Below are 15,365 nucleotides of genomic sequence, written 5' to 3' on the forward strand. Positions count from 1 at the left end.
ACCACGCAGTAATAAATCTGAGTTTTAGCACCAGATATGATGCTCCAATACTGCGCGGTAGTCGAGCTCGTTGTTTCATCCACAGTCCTGTTGCAGGTCACAGTGAAAACCATAAACATCTGCATACAGATTTAGATGTATAGCACCACGGACTGCAGAGGGAGAAGCTTTTTGCAGCTCTTTGTTGCAGTGATTCAGTAAAAGCAGCGACACAAGCACCAGCGTGGTTCTTCTCTCTTTGCTCACCTCCACCCTGCACTCCTGGAAAGTCTAGTAAACAACTACAGTTCTATGGTTCTTATTTAAACTGAATTCTTCACTGCACAACATCTTTTGCTTCTGCTTTGCGCTACTACAGTTACTTTTATTTTTTTATCTGTTTTTATATTATTATCTTGCACATTGTTCCTCACTCTGTATATTTATTGTTGCACCAAACCACCAGAACAAATTCCTGGTATTGTGCAAACTATACCCAACAATAAATCTGTTTCTGATTCAGAACGTAACTACAGGAAGTGGCATCAAGATCAACTTAAACCTGCAGCGTGAGACGTTCGTCTGTCTCCTCTGGCAGTGAGCGTAATCCCACAGACACATAGGTTGTGCCGACACCTTCACACGGGTTCTGTTTGCTGTGTTCATGAGAAGAGTCCAGATGAACGGAGGTATTCGGTGGACACTGGATTTTATGTCTTCTTCTACTTGGAGGCAGTACATTCTCACCATGGATCACTGTTTTTAGTTTCTTTGTTATCTGGAGCATCAGAAACTTTTCTTGGATGCTTCCCAGGTTTCCCCCCGACAGGCTCCACCGCGCTCACAGTCGCTCCCTCTGTCTCCATGACGACTGTTGTAGCTGGCGACTGGTGAAACGTTTGGCTACCGGTGTGCCACAGAAAACAGACTCAAAGTCCAGCATCCTGTGAAATCCAAGAGACATTTAGCTGGTGCTGATTGGCCCAATCAGCATGAAGTGAACTTGTTTGGGGCGTTGCTTAAGGCTGTTCATCTACACATAAGCCTGTACTTATTTCAGAATAATGTCGACTGCAGTAACAGATTTTATGTTGCAGATATGATCTACTTTAGGGTTGCAGGTGGTAAACGTGAAGCTAATCTTAATTACATTATGAACAGCAGGATGCTCGTCCACCAAATAGCTTTCTTTAGAAATGATTAATAATATAATTACTGGTATTATGAAGCATTTTATCTCCTAAATCAGCAACTAAAGTTATCAGAAGGTGAAATATTTGTTCCAGAACCACAACTAAAAAATGGTTTATTTAAGTAAATTAAAGTTCCTAAACTGTTTTTTAGTGCCACATCTGACAGTAAAGACGGATCAAAACCGGGACAAACCAAAGCCCAACTGTCCATACAGCCAGAATCCATTAAACCTGAGTGAGAGCAGGTTTTAATAAAGCCGGCCGAGCACGCAAGAAGCTCAAGTCCAAAGACAATGTTTCCCAACAAACAACACAACAGCCTCCCTATCTACAGATGTGTCCATTAGCGGCGACCTCGGGGACAAACGAGAGCAGCCGCAGCATGAATAACCTCCGGCTCTGACGCTAATGGCTGCCACGGCTGTCTGAGTTCACACGCTCTCGCTGCTCCCTGAATAAATCACTGTCCAGAAGAAGAGAGGCGATTTGGCTGCGTCTGAATGCTTCCTGACTCGGTGTCCTCTCGGTTGTTAACCTCGGCCTGATCCGGCAAACAGAAGAGTTCTGTCACTGCCGGGCCGCCTCCCACACGGACTTGTGAGGGCCGCCAAAATGGCTGCTGTCGCCACGTCAGTATTTTGGGATGATTTATCGCCGCCACAGAGTATTTAGGCAACACGATAATTTCACCTGTCCGTCATTGGCCGAGACAGATGAGGTTAACAAGGTTACAGCTCATTGGCCTGGGGTAAAAATGAAAGCCAATCAGATTAGAATCGAGTGCAAAGGAAAAGCGATCCACCCTTCTCTTGAAAGGAGAGAGGGTTACGGCCTGTAATAGCACCGCTGTGGTCACAGTGGAGTCCCACTTCTTGGTGCTTAAGCTGAAAAGGCTAGACTGGACGGCCCTTAATTACTATGAACTTATTGATCAGTTCAAGAGCGCAGAGTAAAGTCTGTACGGACGGCTGCTGCAGGGGAGATGTTCTGTTGTCGAAGTTTGAATTATGTGGAGGCACCAAAACATCTCAGGCTGCCGTCTGCAGAAGTGGATTTTAAAAGTCTAATCAAGTTAATTAAACAGCTATCCCAGCGTGCACCGACCGGGACGTCTGCTTGGGTTTCTGGTTGATAACTGGCTGATGTTCAGCCTGAGGTCTATTCTCAAGCAGCTGAGATGCAGTTCCAGTCAGTGACGAAGCACAAAGTAGTTTAATCACTGTGATAATTTGTTCAGTTGTTCGTTGAAGAGGCCGGATTGATCCGTGCTTCTCCAAAGTCATACTGTGCTGCTAACAGAAGTGTGCTCTGTACAGATGGAGGTTCAGCTCATTGAATATAAAACGCTGCTGTGTTTATATGATGCTACCAACATGCAGCTGTTTGGGTGAATTTGGGATTTTTGTGCAAAGGCTCCACTGTCCTCCGGAGGAGCCTTTGTCTCTGCTCCACACCAGAGCAGGAATGTTGCTACTCAAACTTCTTATGCTGCAAAACACAGAAAGATGCATCGACCTAATCAGCGCTGTGTGAATTCATTTAGGTTGAACGTTTCACTCACGCTGAATATAAAAGTCCTGCACACCAGCGTTGAAGTTTCAGCTCCATCAAAAGAGAGAGAAACATCTTCCTCCCTGATGTTTAATAGGGTCCAGCTATGCAGGTAGTTTGGGTTTTATTTCTCTGAATTTTAGGAGTGAACACTTTTCACTGCTTTCAACAGAAGACTGTTCAGTGTGTCGCCCACAGTCACACGTTTTCAGATGAAACTCCTCCAACTCGTTTGTATCGACAAACAAAATCCAGCATTCGCTGCGTGCTGTGACAGGTCAGTGAGAAACTACGTCATACATACAGTATGTTAAACATTAGAGCTGGGAATGGAGGCCGGGGCTGTTTTAGTGGCTCAGGTGGTTCAGCGGGTTGTCGGCTGATCGGAAGGTTGGCGGTTCGATCCCCTCCACAGTCACAGTGACCCTGAAGGTGCTCCTGATGGCAGCAGCAGCTTGCATGGAGCTCTGTGGCCGTTGGTGGATGAATGTGTGTGAATGAGAAACACTGTAAAGCCCTTTGAGTGCCGCTGAGGTAGAGAAGACCTGTACAAGTGCAGTCCGTTTACCATTTTAGATAAAAGTTTCACTAGAATGCATCCAAACCACAACAACCCGACATCCACTGAGAACCTTTCCCCGCCAACCCACCTCGCTGTTGGACAGCTGATACCAGGGCTGTTTGCCGTAAGTGAAGATCTCCCAGAGGACCACGCCGAAGCTCCAGATGTCGCTCTCCGTCGTGAACTTCCTGTACATGATGCTCTCCGGGGGCATCCAGCGGATCGGCAGCATCGTGCGTCCGCCCACCTGAAGATGGAGAAACGTGAGTCCACAATCAGCACAGTTTAATAATCCAAGTCTCGCCGCGTCTGTCGATGGCTTCGAGTAAATCGATTCTCATTCATCCTGAAGCTGCCTCTGACTGACGGGACAATCTGGACAACAAGTTCTCTTCACGGTGATTTCATTTAGGCGAATAAAACAGACTGACTGCCACAAAACACAGACCAACATAAGTACTAAGACCCCATAGTGTTCGTAATTCAGGAAATTAACCTGATTAGTTTAAAGTTCTGAACATGTAACGGTATACATGAAAGCCAACAAAAAAACAGGAAGTCATCTGTGGAATTTCAAATTAGAAGCAAAAATCATGCAAATCAAAACCTCACATTGAGTAAATGTACTTTAGGAACACGATAACTAACCTTAACCAGGTCTGGGATAAATAAAGTATATTCTATTCTATTAGATAGCAGGCAAATGTAAATGGAAAATATGAGCGAATACCAAATAAAACTGTCTTAAAAGGTCATTTCAGAGGAATCATGTTATTTATGGAGAGTCGCTCATTTGTAAATTTATGAAAAGTACGTTTACAGTTTGCTGTGTGAGAACATTTCTGCTCCATTAGGAAAGCAGTCGTCCCAGGAAGTCCAAACGCTGAACCAAACTACTCACAACATCACGGCCGAACAGGATAAACAAATCCCGTTTTTAATCCACTTTTCCTCTCAGAGCTGAAGAAAACGGTACTTTCTTCTCTCACCCGGTAGTAGTCTGTGCTGTAGATGTCCCGGGACATGCCGAAGTCTCCGATCTTGACCACCAGACCCTCCCCCACCAGGCAGTTCCGGGTGGCCAGGTCGCGGTGGACAAAGTGCAGCGATGCCAGGTAGACCATTCCTGAGGCAATCTGGGCAGCGATGTGCAGCATCTGGGGCAGAGTGAGCTGACCCAGCGGGGGCATCTTGGACTCCTCCAGGATCCGGGCGTCGGGGCCGTGAGCTCTGCAGCAGAGAAACAGGGGACGGGTTGGTCTCTGCTTATCTGAAGAGTTCTTTTGCAAAGACAGAGAACTCCATTTCTGTAGATTTTCAGAAAACGTATTTCTTGTTGTTTGTTTGAGATGATATCAACCAAACTGAAGCTGAGAGGATTCAGTAGAAATGACAAGAATAGAGGTAACTTAGGTCTGACTGGTGTTGTCTCAGGTAGACGACGGAGCCGTGGGCTTTCTGGAAGAGTTCTCTGGTTTTACAAATGGATGCTTCATCCCTAATATCTTAGCTTTTTAGAGAGCTTTATGACAAACTGTGACCCAGTTAGAGGTCGAAGAGGAGTCTAGACCTTTTTTTTTTTTTCTTTTTCGGCCTTATTGGACAGGACAGAGAGAGAGAGACAGGAGAGTAAGGGCCATGAGCGGGACTCGACCCCACGACCTCTGCATGGGGGCTGTAGCTCCTATACGTGGGACACCAGCTCAAGCAGGTGAGCTGTAGCGCCGCCCAGGAGTCTAGATCTTGAACTTTAAATGAATCCCTGTGAGTTGTAACGCTGCAGCAGGTTGTTGTTGGGACGGACAGCGAGCTTTAGCCACCAGTCTGGAGGTCACATGGTACATCTGAGGGGTCCTCAGATGACTGGGAGGATTAAAGGTAAAAAACTGAAATCACGTTTGTATTCATCTGTTCTTTTTGTCAAACGCTGGATGACGTCAGACCTTGCAGAGTTCGTTATATGAAAGCATCTCAGACGTTTAGAGGAGAAGAAGTCACCGATTGAATCTCCAAGCAAGCGCTGCACCGAGAGTATTCACAGGTTTCACCACAAAATCTGGATCTGAAACGTGATTACAGCTGTGAGTAAAGCACAGGGCAGAGGCAAGCACAGCCAGCAGTAGAACTGCAGTAACTAAGGACATGTTTTTAGTTGTTTTTCACCAACAGGCGACGACATCGGGCTGAATCTAAATAATCTTGTCAAGCACCACTCAGTGAAGTCATTCAGTGAGAGCACAAAAAGTTCCATCAGACGACTTTTCTTTAGCTGGGTTTATTTTTTAAAGCTGCTCTCTCATCTGCACAGCTCTATACATCTGAGGAAGCAGGTTAATCTTGTATTTAGGCAGAACATCTAGTTGAACTTAAGGTTTTATGCTTCAATAAAAACACTCAATTCAGGAAAAATCTCTTTTAACAAGGACTCCGTTTGTATAAAATGTACTTTATGTAATTTCTGAAGTTTCTCTGCGTTTTGAAGTTGCCTTTGAGCACAAACAGTTTGGAGACATGAATGGTTTTTTGCTCATTGTCGCTGGGTTATGACATGAGCATTGTCCTCATTCCTAGAAACGACCCCGTGACCGCTGTGAATTGTAAACAGATTGTATAAACTCATATTTCCACTCCTAAGGAACAGAACCTCTGGCCTCTGCCATTCTTCTCCGTTTCTGTCGGCTGTTCACATTATTCAAACGCGGTCGGCCTCTCGGTGTACGTCGGTAACTATGGCACCAACACCGCATGACCTGAAGCACAATGACCTCAGCGTTCAATCTGCAAATTGGACGTTTCTGACATATATGAGCCCTTGAGATGGTGAGCACGACCACGCCACAATAAAGCCGATTAACAATGCTGCCTAATAGAAAACATAAGGCTTGTAATACGCCCACAATTGATTTGCAATAATGCAATTCAGAGATGCAGAGCAAATTAACTCTGCGTTGTTTTTGTGGATCATAAACACCCACTCTCACGTCTAACTCCGGCCTAAATGAGCAAATCACAGCTGATGTGTCTCCATCCATCCTAATATCTCTCCTCTCCACTTTGTCCCCTCCGTACAAAGGAAGTTGTCTATACAATCACTATTAGTTTAGAAGGCAGGTGGCGGGGTGGGAAAGCAGCTGCACCGTGGGGGCTCTCAGACGTCTCACCCATTCTGTCTGCTGGAAATGTGATTTCCATCCATTGGTGAACATATATCTCAGCTCAAGCCTGTGTGCATGCATGTGTGCGTGTGCTTTCATTCCCAATCTGTCTCCTGTGGAGGACACCTGGCAGACAGCATCGCCTGCGTCTGCTCCAACAGTTGGCTCAGATGGTTTCCCAGGTGCCAAGTGAGCTCTAATAGGTCGACAGTGACTCCTGCAGCTCCCTCCAGAGGTCCACCAAGTCAGAGCTTTTTTCAAATGACAGCATATAAATGGCTGAAAAATATGAAGATCTTCTTTCACCACAACAAACTTAAGTGTCATTCTGAGCTAATCTGCAACATAAAACCTCCTCCAGATACCACATTAGTTCAGTGGACGGTTCAAGGAAACTTGTCTATTTCTGCCCAAGGGCTAAAAACTGGTAATTTACTTCATCCATCATCTTTCAATGAAACTCTTATGTAGTTGAAATTCACTCTATTTATGACTAATGATGTGAGAACATCCTGTAAATAATACAGCTGCCCTGTGCCTTGACATATTGTGAATTGCATCCAGGAAACTGGGCTCTTGTCTCTCTCTGCTGTGTGCACGCTGTCCTTGTCTCTCTCTGTGTGTTTGTTTCCTTTCTGCTGCTGCCTTGTGTGTTTGTCTATTTGTTCTCCAGCTCACGTAGGAGTCACCCAATGTTCTCCCGCCACACATTTGTCATGTATTGTATGCTGGCAGTCTGTCTGAACTCCTCCCAGCCTGACTGGAGATGTACGATGTTCAGTTCATTACTGAGGCACAGCTGACATCACAACATCTGATTTCACTCTGTTCACATTAACTACATTTTTGGCCACAAACCTGCACGAGTGGAGACCAGAGGCTTCTCTGTGTGATGACATCCATCCATGCATCTACAATAGATCAAATCCTGTGTACATTTTAGCTTCAGCGAGGTGACGCTCTGCCTCTAAACTAACTACACGAGTCTCTGCGTGTTTATTGGTCGCACATGATAAAACAGCCAGCGTTATGCATTAATGCACAGAGAACAAACCGAGCATGGCTGGGAGGAACGCTCTAGATGTTCCTGTTAAAATGCTAAAAAAGTACAAAGTGTCCATGAAAACCGTCCTCTACGGTGACAGCCCGCCTCCCTGCATACGATCAAACACACAGGCCCAAACACAACCCTAACCACCACCATTCTACTTTCTAATCTAGTCTTAAGTGTATTTTTGATATTAGCAGCAAGCCAATCTAGGGACAGCTAATGACCGCAGAGAACAGCCCGGTCAATGAAAAGCAATAAAAGAAACAAACATTGTTTTTTACAAGAGCTACTTGTTGTGTCCTGAGTGCTTCTTAGGATCAGATCAACTCTGAGTGTCTCTTCTATTTTTAGATTGTAATACTTCCTCTGATATTTCATCTGGAGCATCAGTAACTTTTCTTGTCCTCCACAGACTCCACCATATTTCTGGCCAATCTCTGCTAACGATGTGCATTGCTGGCGGTGCACCGAGTTGCCACAGAAACTAGATTAAAAACTCTGGCACACTGTGTAACGAGAACAAGGTTGACCTGGTGCTTACAGGCTTGACCAGGCCTGTGTTCCCTCTGGCTGGTCTGGCTTGAACGTCACAGATGCTCATTTACACGTTACCGTCCTGCACACATCCTGATGACGGTCAGCGCTGGTGGCAGCTTCACAAGAAATCTATACGAACCTCAACCACAAACTGTCTGCTGCTCATTTGCACCTATAAAAATCTGAAGCAGCTTTTTCTGACATGAACTTTAAAGTGTACACAGCAGTGACAGATGAACATTTAAATTACTCCATAAGAGCGAACATAAGTGGAAACACACCAGCACACACCTCTGCTGTGGCCTCCATGCAGCGCCAGGCAGCTCATTACCTGCAGCAGAGCCTTGAATGCATGAATGTCACACTGATGGCTTGCTGCGACACTTTCTGCTTTTCCTGCTCTGAAAAATCTGCCGTGAAGAAGGTGCTTTTGATGCCTTTCATCCGCTACTTCTACAAAGTGAACCAACAGTAAACGCAGTACGGATCCACACTTTGCTCAGCAGGGACGGACTGTCGCAGAGTTTGTTCCTCAACATACCGAAGAAACCTGTTTAGGTCCCCGTGCCTCATGTATTCGAACACCATGGCCAGCGGCTCTCCGTCGGTGCAGACGCCGTAGAACCTGACGATGTGCTGGTGCTGGAGCATCGTCAGCAGCTCCGCCTCCCGCTGGAAGTCCTGCCGAGTCGACTCGTTTGCGTCCTTCAGAGTCTGTGAGCACACGAGGATTGCACATTAAAGTTTTAGTCGTGGAAAAGCACTCAGCTGAAACGTTTGTCCTTTTTTGTAAACTAAATAACATAAACTTAAAATCTTTTAAATTATTCATAATCTCACGCAGCGTTACATCCGTCCAAGTCACCCAGGATGTCCGAAAGAAATAATACTTTTACTGATAGGTCTGAATTTCTACAATTAAGTCCAGTGAAACTAAAGCAGTGGCCTGGAGCCCAGAAGGCTGTAACTGGTTATCTGTCAGCAAACAACGAGGTCAAGAAGCTGGAGGCTCATACGAACCAAGAAACTCCAAAATGAAACACACAGACTGAGCAGGACTGAAAGCAGCAGATGGACTTTAAAAGACTCTGGTCGGTCTTCGGGGTTCCTTTCTGCTCAGATGACTGGTGATGTGTTATAAAAGCATACGTCTGATTAATGGGCTGATATATCTGAGCAGAGCCGTATTTACCATCTTGTTTTTACTGGCTGTGGTTTGCATTAACCTGCTGTAACGTGAGCCGCGTATTCAACCACCTGACTGTCCTCTGACAAACACAACTCACTCTGAAACCGCAGGATGCTGTTTAAATATACAGAAGATGTGAGTGTGAGCAGCCGACTTACTTTTACTCTTGTTGGTGCGACAAGAAGCATCTTCATCGAGTACTTCATGTTTAAATCATGAGCATTTTTAACTGGCTGCACTGTGAACACCAGACAGCCGACTGGAGGACGTCGACTCACAGTTTGACTTCTCAGCTCTGAAGGTTTTACAGTTAATACAGAAAACTAGCAGCAACGTCTCCGACAGCGAGGGAAGCTGCAGTTTGCATCCAACTCTCCTTCAGTTCCTGAGTTATGATGCTGAATAATGGAGTGATGACACTGTTAGCATTACCATTAGCTTTCATTTATCATTACTCCGATTATTAATAATAGAAATAACGAAAAACTGGTGAGAAGTAGCCGCCTGCTTTCAGAGGGTTGCTGTTGTTCTTCTGTTTAAACTTTGTTGTTTTCATTCTGACCTCTGTGGGTAAAAAGTGAAGCCTGGGTGTTTATTAAAGTAATGAAGTGTCCTAACGTATGAATCACACGTCAACGTTGGCCTCATTTTACACTGATTATCCGTGATAGTTCAGACACTAGCAGCAGCCTGTAGGACTGACGGAGCTGACGAGGGGGCAGTCGGGTACTTTAAGTGCATCAGAGTGAGATCCTTCCTTTGTCCTTGTCTCTTTTAATTTATGTGTTTAAATGGATCTCTGTCGATGTTTTTAATTGTTGTGTTATCAATAAAATTTAACTGATAAAAAGGCCAAAGTAGTCCATCCATCCATCCATCCATCCATCATCTCTACACCTTCATCCTCACCAGGCTCATGGGGGGCGGAGCCTATCCCAGCTGACTCAGGGTGAAGGCAGGTTCACCTGGACAGGTAACCAGTCTATCACAGGGCTACACTTAGAGACAGACAACCAAGCACACTCACATTCACACCTACGGACAATTTACAATCACCAATTAACCTCAGCATGTTTCTGGACTGTGGGAGGAAGCCGGAGAACCCGGAGAGAACCCACGCTGCACGGGGAGAACATGGAGACTCCACGCAGGAAGATCCCGGGTGTCCTCACCGGGACGCCAACCGGCGACCTTCTAGCTGTGAGGCTAATGGTGCTAACCACTGATCCACCGTGCAGCCCTTAAGCGGTCCAATTAAAATGAAATCTGTTTTCTCTTGGTCAGTAGAAAACATTTTATCGTGATACATGACTCAGCGTTTTTTCCATCCAGGCCGATTAACTAATTAACGTCTGGGATGCACACAGGAGAAAACAGCTGCTTACATGTACCTGGTTTTATTATTTCATTGCACTGAATAGACAAATGAAATGAGATACAAACGTAACTGTAACTTTTCCTCTTTTAAACTCTTCACACTGTGTTCTTACTGAATCCTTTCACTGCATCTGACTTCACATCTTCAGCGTTACTGCCGACGCTTAGAGCGAATAAAACCACGTTTACACTCACGCTGCTTTTCAAACAGCGGAGGGGAACGTTGGAGAGCTACTCACCTTGATGGCAACCAGCATCTTGTCGCTGTCGGGGCTGAGGTTAGCGCACTCTGCCAGGTAGACTTTGCCAAACGCTCCCTCGCCCAGCTCCCACTTTAACACGATGTCCTGCCGCTTAATGTGCTGGACGCCTGCCGACACACAATGCAAGAACCTGGGTGAGAACAACTGGGGAGGCTTCGTCCCCTGAGGTGTTGGTTGCAGAAAAAGTTCTGAAAGCTTTTTGGGGGCATCAAACAAAAGCAACCAACCAACATCAGCAGAGTATGAAGGTGTGGAAACGAGCTCTGCAGCAACACTCACACATGTCTTTGTCCTTGATGATGCCGCAGAAGTACTGTGGATTCTCCACAAAGCTGGACAAGCCGGAGTCTTCATCTGAGGAAGGAGGGCTCGTTCCAAAGTTCATGAAACGAAGCGACACGGCCAGTTCGTCCTCAGTGCCCAAAACTGATGAGCCTAATGAAACGGGGCGGGACGCAAACAAGCAGACCTGAGAGATGTGTAACACCTAATCAGCCTCCAAACACTTGTGATTGCAGCGGCCATCAGAGGAGGCAATTCAGAACTCATTTCTCCCCCTCGGAGGAATCGACATTCTCACTTCCCAACTTGGTTGCATATTTGTTGGTGCCATGGTGACAGATGATGACAAGTTCTAATAATCACCATCATCAACCAGGCATCAATCAGGCCGCATTGAACTGAAAGCCTGAATGGTTAGCAACCCCTGCCTATAGTGCGTATTAAAAGCCAAACAAGTGGGGCCCAAATTGTAAAACCCCACTCAGCAAGGCAAACCACAGAACCCCCAGAGTCCAACACGGCAGAAAATGGAACAACAAAGAGCACAGAGGCGATGGAGGGAAGGAAAGAGGGAGCAGGGTCCACTTAGGCAATCAGGCCCACTTAGGCACTTTGAGAGTGAGAAGGGTGGATGTGAGTGTGTGTTGGAGGGGGGGTGGAGTCCGGGTGGAGCTATATCACGTCTAGCTGTTCCTCCATCCATCCATCCATCTTCTTTAATGGCCCTCACCACGTGGCGGTGGCCAGGGGAGGTTTCTGCCGCCGTACTCGTGCAGTAATTAAGGCACTTTAGGCCGGCCGGCACAGCGGCTGTCTGTGTGCAAAGTTACAGCTCAGTGGAAATCCTATATTAGTCTGTCTCTGCTGTGCATTACCTTCAGAGAGACTGACAGAACCGTGTGTGATGTGAAACAATAATTTGGCAGAACATTTGACTGGCTTATTCACATATACATTGTGTTGGATTCTTTTTATCACTTCAGCATAAAGAACTGATTGTTCGGGGCTGAAGCAGGAGGCTGATAATCACGGCACCAGAACCACAGATTGCTTTGTTTCTTTCTTCTTCTTTTTTTAATTTTATTCCACTCACTCTTCTGGGGCCAATCTGCTCCTACATTACCCATAATGCAACTTGACCAATAAAGGTTTAATTGGGGATTTAGACGTGTGGTGTTAATGAAACCTCCATCAGAGATGAGGAGGCTGGTCCAGAGGCCTGCCAGTGTGGTTCAGATATGCAGGAGTACTCTACAGGACCTGAAAACTCATACATATATATATATTTTATTTTTTTCCAGGGCAGGTATTGGTAATTAGTAATCAAGGAGACCAATAGCAGATATTTGGAACTGACAGAGATCTGCAGTAAAAACAACTCAGACCTCCTCCAGCAGCTCGTTTCCACCATGTGGTGATCTCCAGCCGACGTTAAAGTCCTGATTCATTTATCTACACTGTCAGCTTCATGGAGAATCAGAACATAGCGTTAGCACTGAGTTAGCATTGATATCATTAATAACAAGCTGACGGAGTGATGAATGTTCGTTCTGGACTCTCAGATATTTTTCTACACTTTCCTCTGCCTCCGGATGGGCTTTTGGGGTTCGACTACCTGCAAGAGGAGGCATGGTAGGTCCGTGTAGGGTAAAGATAGCATTACATAGTTGACAGAAATCCGCATCCAAATCTCTGTTGTGCTTTAACAAACCGTACATTTTATTGTCGGTTCGTATCATGTCGGTGCTGTTGATTTGGTCGATGGTCTAATCTGTGAAGTTTAACTCTTATGAATAAAACATAGCCATGCTGATGAATAAAGATCATTTCAGTCACAAGGTCGGGGCTGGGCTTACTTTTTGGCAAGTGGAAGTTCTAATAGCTGAACTGAGGATTGGTTAGGATCTAGGCCACAGTAGCAGTAAGACAACGCAGACGCCAGGATATTTGTGAAAGACGTCATGACTGTCTAAATCAGACCAAAGCAGCTGGAGACGTAGCCTGTATTAACAAGCAATCGGCTTTGGGCACAAAAGGGACAGAAGGTTAGTTTCTGTTTTGGACAGATCAGCAGGTGACTGGCAGCAGGATCTAACTCTGAATTATAGCTGAATTATGCCTTTACCAGCCGGCTGTTATATCTCGTACACAGTAAAATAACACGGTGAAAACTTACGGTGAATACCAAACTTGGAGTGCTGGCCACACTTGTTGATAACCAGAACCATGATGAGCAGGAAAGTGCAGGCAAACACAGCCAGACCCACAGCCACAGACACCTGTGGAACCAATGTACAGGTTTTCAGTCATTAACATTATGGACAGTTAGTACTTCTGGACTGGGAGTGACAACTTACCACAAACACTCGACTCTCCGGATTCTCTGTGACGTCCATGTCGGCTTTGTTTGTAGGACCTGGGGGACGTCGGTAAGACTTGTTGAAGCAAAATTACCGAACAAACACCTTACATCACGGTAATTCAGTGTTGGGGAATCATGCAGGAATTATTAAGAGAAGCAAAATCAATCAGAGACTTACTTGGAACCATCGGGACTGGCATGTGGGGGGACAAAACAAAGACATTAATGACCAGACATTACAGAGAACAGCATCATGTTTGACCCATTAAACCTCCACAAACACAGCGTCTGTCCCTGTTCAGCACTAAGTGAACAACACAGCGTACTTCTCACTGTAACAGAACTCCACCTCGAGTTTAATTCATAGTTTAGCTTTATTTACTGACGCTATGTGTAAATAAAAAAGGTGTGCCACAAGGCTCAGTTCTGGGTCCTGTTCTGTTCACGCCTGATGTATACTTTACATATATTATATATGTGATACAGGTTCTTCTGTATCTGGATGTGACGTGCATCTATATGCAGATGATACCGTTTTATACTGTAATGCTGAAACTGTTTTTCTGCTGTTTAATCCGTTGACCACTGCGTTGTGTAGTTTCGTGTAAACACCATGAGTTAGTAGTTAATGCAGACAAAACCACATTTGTGATTTTTACAGGAGCAAAAAATACTGATTGTGATCATAATTGTGAAAAAGTCTCAGAGTTCAAATGTTGGAATTTGCCTTGATGAAAACCTGAATGTTGTGTGAGGAAACTGAGGGCCGAATTAGGACAAAAAAAACCCAGCAATAAATAATGTTTCCCTCTGCGCTGTAGAAGGAAGCTGATGGAGGCTGCTCAGTATATATGCATGTCTCAGCTGTAAACCAGAGGCTGTTGGACCATGTTCATGATGCTGTACGGGTGATAATTAGACCTGTGTGGCCTTCCCGCTCTGTAAGGCGCGATACACACAGGATTTTATTTATATATTTGCTCCTTACTGATTGTTTAGCCCCTTACATAGCTTCACAGCAGTCTTTGAATGTGTTCCTTTCCTGCTCAGGTGATTGGATTAGGTTTTAGCTTCAGACTGTTTGGAAGCTTTACTCTTGCTGTGCAAATGTAGCATGAAATAACCTGCAGAACAATCCACAGGTGAACTGATTTTTACCTTTAGGCCAATTCAGTTTTACATTTCATCATATTTTCCTTGTGGCTGTATTGTTGATTTATTTGAAGTTAAATCCTGTTTTTCCACAATAATTTAATAAATAACCTAAATGTATTTGTAGTAGTTTTATTTTACTAATTTACATTTTTAATATGACCTCAGTTTGCTGTCATTTGTATTCTTGTATCTTCTGTTTATTGGTGTCTATACTGTGAATCCCGGGCTCTGCTTTACGTTTGTATCACTGCATCTATTTATTATCTGCCTTCTATTTGTTTTTGTGATTTGAGTTGGATGATAATAAATGAAATGTTAGTCGTATTTTATAGCAATATTGTTCTGTGCCTTTTTAAGAAATGCAGCCACGATAATAAAATCAACAGAATCGTCTCACCTCGTGGGCTGTGTGATTATTGAAACGTCTCATTTAAAGTGCATCAACGCGCTTCGTTTTGAAGTGAGAGCAGTTAATGCAGTATTTGAAATGTGGATGTTTGCTCAAAATATGACTGCAGCTCCTTGTTTTAGAGAATCCTGCTCTCTCTGAGTCGTAATTAATTAATTTTTCCTGTAAAGACTCAGCAGCTAATTGGTAGTTTGACAGGATGATGCAGCACTTTACCCAAGGTGCATAAAATCTGCTTAATTAATTATGCTTCAGTAATCAGTGAGTAGCTATTAGCTGTGTGCTGCTCACCTGCTGATT

The 15,365-nt window shown here is 44.8% G+C and overlaps 1 protein-coding gene across 1 annotated transcript in view; it reads right to left on the reverse strand.

Annotated features, from left to right (window-relative positions):
- Nucleotides 1-3,373: 3,373 nt before the first annotated feature.
- ntrk1 (neurotrophic tyrosine kinase, receptor, type 1) overlaps nucleotides 3,374-15,365 on the reverse strand; it is a gene marked incomplete at its 3' end in the record, with an annotated part of 28,463 nt that continues 16,471 nt past the window's right edge. The window contains exons 9-15 of the mRNA XM_008281112.1: nucleotides 13,497-13,555; nucleotides 13,316-13,418; nucleotides 11,137-11,292; nucleotides 10,834-10,964; nucleotides 8,570-8,742; nucleotides 4,275-4,515; nucleotides 3,374-3,532 (exon numbers count right to left, since the gene is read on the reverse strand). Of these exons, the coding sequence (XP_008279334.1) occupies nucleotides 3,374-3,532; nucleotides 4,275-4,515; nucleotides 8,570-8,742; nucleotides 10,834-10,964; nucleotides 11,137-11,292; nucleotides 13,316-13,418; nucleotides 13,497-13,555 (1,022 nt within the window). The remainder of the gene's footprint in view (nucleotides 3,533-4,274; nucleotides 4,516-8,569; nucleotides 8,743-10,833; nucleotides 10,965-11,136; nucleotides 11,293-13,315; nucleotides 13,419-13,496; nucleotides 13,556-15,365) is intronic.

This window comes from Stegastes partitus, unplaced genomic scaffold (genome assembly GCF_000690725.1).
Source record: "Stegastes partitus isolate 25-593 unplaced genomic scaffold, Stegastes_partitus-1.0.2 Scaffold222, whole genome shotgun sequence".
Classification (NCBI taxonomy): domain Eukaryota; kingdom Metazoa; phylum Chordata; class Actinopteri; family Pomacentridae; genus Stegastes; species Stegastes partitus.